Source organism: Sinocyclocheilus anshuiensis, unplaced genomic scaffold, assembly GCF_001515605.1.
Source record: "Sinocyclocheilus anshuiensis isolate Anshui unplaced genomic scaffold, SAMN03320099.WGS_v1.1 scaffold121, whole genome shotgun sequence".
In the NCBI taxonomy this organism is placed as follows: domain Eukaryota; kingdom Metazoa; phylum Chordata; class Actinopteri; order Cypriniformes; family Cyprinidae; genus Sinocyclocheilus; species Sinocyclocheilus anshuiensis.
In genome coordinates this window covers 970,385-982,196 of record NW_015539856.1, presented here as the reverse complement: position 1 = coordinate 982,196, position 11,812 = coordinate 970,385, and the positions used below count along the sequence as shown (strand labels likewise).

Sequence of the window (11,812 nt, the reverse complement as noted above, 5' to 3'; positions counted from 1 at the left end):
CAGTCAAACCAAAAATTATTCAGACACCAGATATAATTTTTTATATTTTTTTACTAGTGGGTGCAGGACACTATAGTTCATTTATGTAAGTGAGGATAGCAAAATAAAGTGAACTGTGACAAATTATACCCAGAAATTCTTCATACAGTGGACTAGCAGTAAAATTTGGGATCAAAAATTATTCAGAATTATTCAGACCTAACCATGTTTTGCTTAAGTGTTTTTCCTTTAATTGCTAATGCGACCTTTTTACACCACAGTCTGAACAAAACTAATTGGTAATTGGTTGACCTAAATTGGTATTATCTAATTGTGTACTTACATTTAACAGCTGAATATTTTTTGGTTGATTGTAATCCCTTACATACCTTTCTATCAAAGTTATCTGACATTATCAAGATGAATTTGGGTTACACCTTATTTTAAGGTGTCCTTGTTATAGTGTAATTATACATTTAAGTACCGAGTAATATTTATGAACTACATGTACAGTATACTTACTATATGGTTAGGGTTAGTCTTAGGGTTACTTGCATGTAATTATGCATAATTTATTGTTATTATAATAGTAAGTACATGTAACTTGTAACAAGGACACCTTAAAATAGTGTTACCTGAATTTGTTCTGACACAGTTTAACTTAAGTTCTTGTCATATTTTATTACCATTTTCTAAACTATAGCGAATAAAATGTGATATAATGTGAGAAATGTTGAAGGTGTCTGAATAAATTTTGGTTTGACTGTACATGCAAGTAACCCTAAGCCAAACCCTAACCATATAGTAAGTACATGTAGTTAATTAATGTTACTCAGTACTTAATTGTATAATTACACTGGAACAAGGACACCTTAAAATAAAGTGTAACCAGTGATTTGTTTCGAAATTTGGTGCCTCTTATGGCACAGAATTTAAACACTTTTTCATCTTCACATCTTTATAACCTACATTTTGTAGTTTTTAGTTACATTTAATTCGTTTTGAGGTCATCTAAATACTAGTTATCTCCTTAAAATTGACGAAATAAAATTGTAACAGATTTAAAACAATTCTTGGGAAGACGGACTAAAATGATTGATGACTTATCCTGCTCTCAGGGGCGTGTTCAACTTTTCGTCCAATCAAATGCTTTCTGGAATGAAAAAGCCCCTCCCCCTAATGCCACCTGTTTCGCTTTAAGGGTTGTAATTTAAAGTAGCTACTGTCTAAATTCAATAGGAATTACACAGCGAAGAAACCTCTCATTTGGTCTTTTAACTGTAATATGTTGAATATGTTTTCTCACAATAAACACATTGCGAAAACTCTTTATTTAGCGACCTTAAAGTAAATGTTAATGACTATGATCGGCTACCTGAAGTTCGCTATGATGACTAAACCACATCGTGTCACCTTCCACGTTCCACATTCACACACAGGACTAAAAATGCTGCATGAAGATCACCTGATGTCTTCTTCTCTTGACTTGGTTTATTCAGTCGTCCCTTTAATTTTTCCCCCGCAATGGAAACAGCTCATCCAGCATCATCAGGAGCTGCTCTTTGATCTGGAGCTGGCGTGTGCGCATGCGCAGCTCATTGCCTTCGCTGCACTGGCTTCAGTAAGTTGGATGTGCGCTGTCTTCATCATCACATCCAAAAGCCCATCAAAACTGTTGCGATGGGGAGTATCGGAAAAACCCCACACATCTTCCTATTATGTCCGCTGATCGTGGCCGTGGCGTGCGCGCAAAGGTAGGGTTGCGTTTTGTGGCGTTTCAGAAAAGAAAATGATGTGTTTTGGGGATGTAAGAGGATGTAAGAGAACATCTCGTGATATTATTGCAGTATCAGAGACCCGAGCAATATGCCGGTGGTCAAAGACACCGTGGACAGACTCATGAAAGGATACGACATTCGGCTGAGGCCAGATTTCGGAGGTAGGCTAATGCATGAGTAAAATTCGTATAATTGTTGCATTTGGATTGTCACGCGCACTAACATGCCCAATTACTCATGCAAACCTTGTTCATTCATCTCAGTCTCTGATCAGGCGTGCATGTCAATGCATGAGAAAAATGAACGCACGCTTATTTACCGCTATTTCATCTTTTCCCAGAGAGGGACGCTAACTTGGGGATCAATTCAATTTGCAGCGCAACTTTTGTTGCATCATGACAGCAAATGAAATGGCATGCTTTAAAATCTCCTTTAATGCACGCATACGAATCCATCATAGAAGATGCTCAAGCTGTTATTGATAGAAGGACGCGTCTAACTGTGCATTTGTCAGTCATGCAGTTGCGTTTGTGAGTTCACTTCCAGTGCTTGTAACAAATCAACAATTTCATGCGCAATGCCACGTGAATTTGGGGTGTTGGTGTTTCATATACATATAATGCATGCAGTTTCATATATAGAATGCCATTTAGTGTCATTTGGCACCTGCACGTAAAAGTGTGGGTATATGCATGCATGCATACAATTTCCCTTTTAATCATTTTTCCTTTCTCTCCATCAGGCGCTCCGGTGGCGGTAGGGATGAATATAGACATAGCCAGCATAGACATGGTATCCGAAGTAAACATGGTATGTTGCATGTAACAGTATTCCATTATGTGTCAAAATGCAATGCGTTATGCACACTAACTTGAGGCGCACCAGCTGATGTGGCTCACACACACACACATGATGATTAGACGTGAAGCCGCAGAAGTTCATTGGCATGCTGCGGTATCTGCTCTGCATTTCGCTGCTGACATTTGAATTCAAAACACACGCGCACTGGCGCACTCGCACGCGCACCCGCACACGCTCCGCTTGTCTCACGCTGTGTTTTATTTGCCACCGAGAAACGAGCACGTTCGTGGACGCACCTTTCCACCCTGTGAATTGGGTTTAATCGCAAATCTAGTTCAAGGTGAGCGTTGCCCTCTCAAGGAGAAAGACGGCGTGTGCCGCGTACGCTGACAGAAACACGCATTTCTTTGTCAGCAGAGAGGGGGTTTTGGGAGATGCACGACTATAAACAGCATCTATCGACGTTTTTATAGATGCATCTTTTTTTTTTAAATGCTCAGATGATAAACTGTGATGCAAAGCAACATACTGTTGATGGACACCGCTAAAAAGTTAATCTCGCGTGAGCGCACCCTCTGTCGGACGCGGCGCGCGGCGCAGCTATAATTGCAGGGGAATATGTATGGCTGTGAAATTAAAGATTTATGGCTCGTACTCATTGCAGCTTTATCATTTCAGTGGGGGTGATGGAGTTTGTTTTCAATTCATTTCCCAGTCGCTCCTTTTAACTCGATGAAGGTGAAGTGGCCTGTGCCAGGAGCTCTGCATTTTCTTCACCGATCTGTGTGGAAAAACAAAAGCATGCCTCGTTTGCAGATTGAGTTCACACGTATATTTACAGCGCTGTAGGTGGTGCATGCACACAAATGGTCTGATCTATAATGGAAGCGATGTTGTTTCATTATAGTTCATTAAACCATTAATTGTGAGAATTATCTTACCTGTTTATCCTGGATTTGGTGCTTGAACCAGGGCTTCGGAAAAATCATTTGAATATGACAGCCAAGGTCAGGATACCCCATGGACATGGAATTGTAATTTAAATGAATAAAATCCTAAAATATAATGGGAATTTCTGACAGTGAGCATAAATTGTTGTAGTTATCCTCAACTTTAAAATATTTCTTAAGATACAATTTGCTCGTTTTAGGGCAAATGTTTATATTTATTTTTTTTAATTTTTTTTTATGTTTATGCATCATATTCCATGAATAAGGTCAACTTTCCCCCTTTATATATATATATATATATTTACTGTATATATGTATATATGTGTGTGTGTGTGTGTATGTATTTCAATCAAATTTTAAATACATTAAATATCTATTTCTCCCTCTTTAAATGTGATTTGGGCCTGTCCCATCCTAGAGACCTTTTCAACTTTATTCAATGATTAAAATCATACATAAACAACATTTGGACTATTCATATCTTGACCTTCAACCTTGTCAACAACGTTATTTTATTACAGAATGACAAAACAAATCATTTTCCTAAATTTCTGACAATAAAAGTTGATCAAGAACTATTTGGTCCCAAACTACAATTAATAGCTTATTTAGGCTAATTTTTCAACGCTATTACATCCAACTCATTTTAAAAAATATATTTTATTTCTCATTTTTATTTAGTTATTTATTTATCCGCAAACCTCATTGAAAATTAATACCAAAATAAAACAGCTCTTTTAAATTTTATTTTGACCTTGCAAGCTTGATGATCATCACTCATTCTGAAAGCTGAGCACCTTTTTTGACTTTCCATTTACTAATCACGAACGGCCGAGAAAACCACGGATATTCAATGCTCAAAACAATGCCGTTTCCAGGTGGACGGACCTCCGGACAGATGCTTCATACTGTGCAGTGATGTGCTTACAAATTACCTTTATAGATCTGTCAGGTTTGTTGCTTGTCACGCTTGAGCTCTGGAATCCCGAGGAGTTGGGGAGAAAAGATGAAAATCTTTGTTTTCTGCAGCTACAGCAAAATTGGATTTTGGCCGAGCTCGCAGCCGACAGGATCCTCCACTATCCTGAGGGTTGACAGGCTTGATCTGGGAGATTTGCAACCATTAGTATCTGATATTTCCATTCAAAGCCAGCATGCATCACGCCTCATTCTTTCTCATGCTCGCCTCTTTGGCGCCTCGTACCAGTTTACTGTCTCATTAGTCCAGCGCGATGCCTGCGTCTCAGACAGATGTACGATCTCTCAATTAGGAGCGGCACTGATGCCCCAGGTGTCTTTGTGAGGCGTAACCGCTTCCAGTGTTGTGTTTTAAAGCGAAGCAGCCCTCTCCTCTTCATCTCCTCCTGCCTGCCATTTCACACGCATGTAAACAAGAGCGCTCGCTGCGGTTGAAACGTGGCCAAAGAAGCCTCCACCAAAGGTCACCCGTGTTGTTTGGCAATGCAAATCTTTAGGCCAGTTGCGTTTTCGTTGCTTCACATTAAAATGCAGGCTATTTTTGGAGAAGAGGCAAACGCAGGCCGTGCTCTCTGGCTCAGGCGCTTTCTGATGACTCATTTGTGACCCTGGAGCACAAAAGCAGTCTTAAGTCGCTGGGGTATATTTGTAGCAATAGCCCATTGTATGGGTCAAAATTATCGATTTTTCTTTTATGCCAAAAATCATTAGGATATTAAGTAAAGATCATGTTCCATGAAGATATTTTGTAAATTTCCTACCGTAAATATATCAAAACTTCATTTTTGATTAGTAATATGCATTGCTAAGAACTTCATTTGGACAACTTTAAATGCGATTTTTCTCAATATTTAGATGTTTTTGCACCCTCAGATTCCAGATTTTCAAATAGTTGTATCTCAGCCAAATATTGTCCTATCCTAACAAACCATACATCAACGGAAAGCTTATTTATTCAGCTTTCAGATGATGCATAAATCTCAATTTCATAAAATTTACCCCATGGCTGGTTTTGTGGTCCAGGGTCACAAGTGTAACATGAACGGTATAATACCATATTCTGATCGATCTGTTTGTGACCCGTGCATCTCTGCATAAATTCCGCTCAAGATGCCCTTTGTTTGCGGCCGGGACGGAGGTTTTTCTCTGAAAACATAATAGTCACTTCAAAGGAAAAGATGGGAGCAGACTTGTGTTAGCTCATGGGCTAAATAATTACCGGGGCGGAAACATTGCCCTTATATGTATCATTATCTTGACAAGCATTAATTGCTTACATGAATAAGAGGCAGGGCCGCGCAATGATAGCCTGTGAAATAGCAAATGGATGAAAAGACAAATTTAGACTCAATTAGATCACTCGACTTAATTAGTACTAGTGTGTGTAATTGTTGATCATTTCTGGCTATAGTCAGTTAGTGTCTGTTTAGTCCAGTTTTATTCAATTCCGAGCTGATAAACAGTGTATTTAGTGTTATTTTTACTCTTTGTTGCTATGACAACACCACCCTTCTCTAAAACTACGGGGTTAATGTGGGCTCTTCTCTGTTTCGATGTTTAAGGCAAGGCTGCAGATTTGTGTTTTGATGGATTCTCTCGTACGTAACGTCGTGCCGTGTGTTTACATGTATGATTTAGCTACAGCCAGAAATAGAGGAGCATGGGTGTAGTCACATGATGTTCTCTCAGACAGCAGCAGCGTGTATTATAATTCCATACACTGATGAGATCTGCAGCACATCTCACTCTACTGAGAAGCTTATTATAGTTCTTGCAAGGCTTTTTTTCTTCTCCGCTAATTTCTGCTGTTCATTCAGCACGACCCGTTAATGTACGTGTAGCACGACTGCGTTTAGACTTTGTCTGAGACATTTAAGATTAAAGTTGACATATTTAGAGAATGCAGCTGCTGCGATGGTTGTTGTAGTTGCTTACTGAATTGCAGTTGGTCTTTTTTTACATTCATTTGCATACTGAATTGTGATTGGTCTGATGTTGCTTGCATTTATTTAACTGCTGCTTACCTGAAGCCTTTAGGCTAATATTTTGCTGTGTTGTGTCTCTGGTATATATATGTGTGTGTTTGCATAATGACTAATAACATTTATAATTTAAGTTTTTTTTTATGCCAAGGACCCCCAAATACGATGTTCCTCTTTTTTTAAAGATGGGTATGTGTGCTATTATGCAACTGGCATTTATGTTGTAATTTTTCTAAAGCCAAAAGAAATGGTTAAATATAAGTTGGACTCAAAATAATCGTTAATAATTACATTTCATTTGCGTAGCACCATGCCATATACATTTGTCAAATGTTTTGGTGTATTTTTTTTTCCTCCATCCATCCTCAAACCTAGTTAGAAACACTAGTTGCTGGGTAGATTACTTGCAAATTTTAGTCCGTTACTGATTATAAATTACATGACGAAAATTGTAGTTAGTAATGTAATCTGTTAGATTATTCATATTAGGTAATGTATTCCAACTACTTTTTGATTACTTTTAGATTACTTTTGACTTATTTATCCTACAGATTTGAATTGTATTGTTGTGTACCATTTCGATATAAAAAAAAAAAGACAAACAAAGAGAGAGAAAATATATTCCATTGCAAGAAGCATGAAGTGCATTAAACATCATATTACATCAGGGTTTCCCAGACTGGTATAGAGACAACAGACAAATTAGGGAGAATCAATAAATTATTAATAATTTACGGGCATTGTGTGAATAATATGTAATCATGTAATCCATAAAAAGTAACTGTAATCACGAGTATTTTAAAATGTACTATACTCTAATTACAAGTACTTAATTTTTGTAATCTGATTACGTAATCCAGATTACATGTAATCAGTTACTACCCAGCACTAAGAAACACCTGGTATAAATGACTATTGTCCATGGCTACTCATTGCGTACATAGCTGTGATAGTTTCATGTGTCTCTTAGTGAATATTACCTCGTTTAGTATATGCGGATCCATGAATATGCTAATTAGTCCCCGCCTCCACTCAATTGCACCAGCTCAGAGTCAGACTGCTCCACTTTCACCCGGTTAAAGGGATAGTTTATCCAGAAATTAAAACCTGTTACCATTTACTCTCCCTCAAGTCGTTACAAACCTGTATCAGTCTCTTTCTTTTGTTAAAGGCAAAAGAAGATAATCTGAAGAATGTTGGTAACCAAACTGGTTACTGGTAGCCATTGACTTCCATAATATTTTTTTCCATACAATGGAAGTCAATGGCTACCGCCAACTGCTTGGTTACCAACATTCTTCAAAACACCTTCTTTTGAGCTCAACAAATGAAAGAAAGTCCTACGATTTGAGGGAGAGTAAATGATGACAGATTTTCACTTTTGGGTGAACTATCCCTTTAATTGAAGTACTGAACGCTACACAACTGCATGTGAATTTGCACATGGTTTGTCTTAAAGCATATTAAAAACACCAGAGATGCATGAAAACAACCCGGTTTTCACTACAGGGGTGTTTAAGTCATTAATTTAATTAACATTTCATGTCTGTTTATTGATTGGTCTGGTAAGTAGGCATGTAATAAGCAGGATAATGCTTTGCATGAGGTCCTGATCACCCTGTGAGGGTCTAGTTAGCTAGTATCTCTCATATGTAAAAATCGAACACGGAATGTTTTCAAAAGAAAGTTTAAACAACATTAAAGTCTAATTCCCAAGCTAATTCTGCGAAGAGGCGCTCGGTTGTAGATTAATTTGAAACACCTGGCGTTTGGAGTCTGTCTGACATTGCAGTAAACTTTGCCACTTAATCACATCTTTGACATCAAACGTTTATCTCCAAACATGTCATCAACATCCTCATCACGGCACTTGCGGTTATGAGCTTAGATTAAGTGAAGTTAATGTGACAGATTTGGCTTGTGTAATCTGTTAATATATCATCCTGCGATGGGCTGTTAAATCAAACATGTTTAAGTAGCTGTAAAAAACGCTCCGTTGGGAATAAAGGCTAATCGGGCCAGTCATGCTCTCAGCACCCCGGGTGTGACCGCTGCATCTTAAGTCCATCTCTCTAACAACCTACAATATTCCGAGGCTTGTGCTTAACCAGTCTTTCGCATGGTTTCGTCGTCATGACCGATTAATGAAGTCTTCGAGTCCGCAGCAGCTGTGCTGGTGTTTCTCTTATTTGGAGAGACACTGAGACTACGGCGGCGGTGATGTTAAGTGCCCCGTTGTAAGCGTTCTCATCACAATCTCCTCGCATCCTCATTTGGCACTTTCCACAAATACAGTAGGGACGAACAGAAACACTTTGGTCCTTCATGACTTATTTAAAGCATTAGAGGCACAAATCCCATGTTTTTGTGTGAAAACTAGCCTAGAAGTGGCTCGATTTAATCGTAAGCATTTTGTATTCAACCCTGTTACTAGTGCTGTCAAACGAATAATCGCATACAAAATAAAAGTCTCTGTTTGCATAATATATGTGTGTGCATTGTGTATATTTATTATGTATATATAAATACACACACATACAGTATATATTTTGAAAATATTTACGTCTATATTTATATTAATATAATTTTTATTATAAATAAATATATTTAATATATAAACATAACATAATTTTCTGAAATATATACATGCATGTGTGTGTATTTAATAAATATACACAGCACACACACATATATTATGTAAACAAAAACTTTTATTTTGGATGCGATTAATCGCGATTAATCGTTTGACAGCACTATCTGTTTCCACATGATTTACTCCCACAAAAATGTATCTTTGCTTAAAATTTTGGCATCCACGGTTTGAATCCTTTCTAATGCATTATGGAAGGGCAAATACGTCATCTATTTCCATTTTCTCAATTTCTGCAGCATTCATTAAGCTTGACAATTCCACCCTGTTACTCAAGATATTGTAAGAAAAAATATTAAAATAGAATGTTATTTAACAATTAATCAACATGCATTTATTTGGTAATTGTTCTAAATCTATGAAAGACAAGATCTACCTATTGAAGAATCAATAGAAAAAAAAACATCCCAGATTGTACTTCCAATTTGAGGCCTTTTATTTAGTATTTTAATTAGTGATGCGCCGATCATAGCCGATTCGGGAGCATTTTTTTAACTAGCAAATTGGCTGATTCTGCAAATTTATTTGTTGGCTGTTTGCTTTATAACAAACAAACTGGCTTTAAACAAAAATATCTGTAAATTAGATGCAACCACTGCATTTTAATCACAATCCAAAGATGCTACACACATGTTGCAGGAGCAGTTGTGTGTGGTTTGAATGAGATAATTTCATGATTTAAAACAAAAACAGAATGGTCTGACTTTAGGTTTTGTTTATTAATTTTTTTGCTACATAAAACATATCTGCATGAAACAAAAACAGCAGGTATAAATGAGACACAAATTCACTCTCTGACAGCAGGTGGCGCTTATGAACCAGCCGCGATATAGCGTTTCCTTGGTTACCGTAGAGCTGTGCTTTATACAGAGATAAGAGAAGAAAATGCCATTGCCATCTAAACTTTTCTCAAGACAGTCAGTTCCCTTCAGTGATACATTAATATAAGTGTTAAAGAATTGTAGAATTGTGCTATAATAACTTCTACAAATACATCTAAATATATACACTATACACACTTTAAAAGAAGTGTGACAGATGTTTTCTCTGTTTTGGAGGGATGATTTTTAAATCGTACCCTATTTATTGCATCAAAATTTGTTCAAACGTAGGGGTGGATCATTTTATTAGCTGTTTATTATTCATAAAACAATACATATTACTGCTACAGTTTTTTATTAATAACCATTGCTATATAGATGATAAAGTTTGTCTAGTGCTCTTATGAATGTTTTTAGCATGAAAATTTAACTACTGAATTTAACTCATTTAATATCTGATTTTAACATCTAATTTAAATTAACTAATTGAATGACATAGCATAGACTTATACAATTGAATTGTATAATTTGAATTGAATCGAATCGAATTGCAAGCTTGTGGATGAGAATCGAATTGAATCATGAAATTTTCCCTAATTAATTATGCACAATTACTTGCAAGTAACCCTAAACCAACCCCTAATCCTAGCCATATAGTAAGTGCATGTAGTTAACTAGTATTACTCATTAAATGTATAATTACACTGTAACAAGGACACCTTAAAATAAAGTGTAACCAAATAGTCTAATAAATGTATTGTTGTTCGTTCATGTTAGTTAATACATCAAATAATGTTAACAAATGACACCTTATTGGAAAGTGTTACCTTTTTTATTGCAAAAGAGTGTTGAATTTTCTTCTCCTGCATCCTATTCTTCATGCAATCCAGATTGTCTGAGGCCCATTTGTTTGTCTTTTACATTTGCCAAAAATAGAGCTTTTTTATATTAAAAACAAACAAGCAAGTCCAGTCCAGATGATAAATCGTAACACAAAAGTAGCATAATGCATTGCTTTCCATAAAAGCTAACTAAGTAACATGATTAGTTACTTCTTTAAGGGAGTAACAGAATATTGTAATGTATTACGTTTAAAAGTAACTTTCCCCAACACTGGTTCTAAAGCCAAAAAAAAAAAAAGTGTTAAAATATGATCTGGACTCACAATAATCTATTGTAGAGTTGAAAGCATTAGGGCCTTTCGCACCGCAGGAACCTTTTCATAGTACCAGAACTAATTGTGGAACTACCCACTTTTTGGCGTGTTCGCACTGCCGGAACTGGGAGCGATTTTAGTATCGGACTGCCTTTTTCGAGAACCAAATTAGCTCCTACTCCGGAGCAGGGTCTAACCAGTACAACTGGTACTAATCGTGACGTAAGTAGACATTGATTGGCCAAACGCGTACGGAAACGCCCTCACCCACCATGATTTAAAACGCCGTGTAAACATACTGTAAACATTGTGTCAACTTATTTCGCAAGTATGGAGAACAGCGATAGATGGACGCACGCTGAAGTGCAGGCACTTGTAGCCGCAAAATCGTCCCAGTACTTTAGTACTGTACATTTAGTTCTGGAACTAAAGCGGTGCGAAAGGCCCTATTGATCAAGCTCACGATTCCATCCTGTTACACAAGTTTAATTTTGTATGTAAAAATCATGATTTTAAACATTTTTAAATGGATCAAATATTTGGTTACAAAAATTACAAACCTTATATCAAATAAATAAATAAAAACACCCTGCTAGTATAATATGCAGTTTAATGTTCAGATGTAGAAGAACATCATTTTCTAAAGGTTAAAGGGTTAGTTCACCCAAAAAATGAAAATTAGCCCATAAATTACTCACCCTCAAGTCATCCTAGGTG

The 11,812-nt window shown here is 36.8% G+C and overlaps 1 protein-coding gene across 2 annotated transcripts in view; it reads left to right on the top strand.

Annotated features, from left to right (window-relative positions):
- Window positions 1-1,441: 1,441 nt before the first annotated feature.
- Window positions 1,442-11,812, top strand: part of LOC107684828 (gamma-aminobutyric acid receptor subunit beta-2-like) — a 49,302-nt gene continuing 38,931 nt past the window's right edge. The window contains exons 1-3 of one of the 2 annotated variants that reach the window (XM_016481194.1): window positions 1,442-1,733; window positions 1,827-1,918; window positions 2,500-2,567. In XM_016481194.1, the coding sequence (XP_016336680.1) occupies window positions 1,660-1,733; window positions 1,827-1,918; window positions 2,500-2,567 (234 nt within the window). In that variant the 5' untranslated portion in view covers window positions 1,442-1,659. The remainder of the gene's footprint in view (window positions 1,734-1,826; window positions 1,919-2,499; window positions 2,568-11,812) is intronic. The other variant, XM_016481193.1, reaches the window with a different exon arrangement.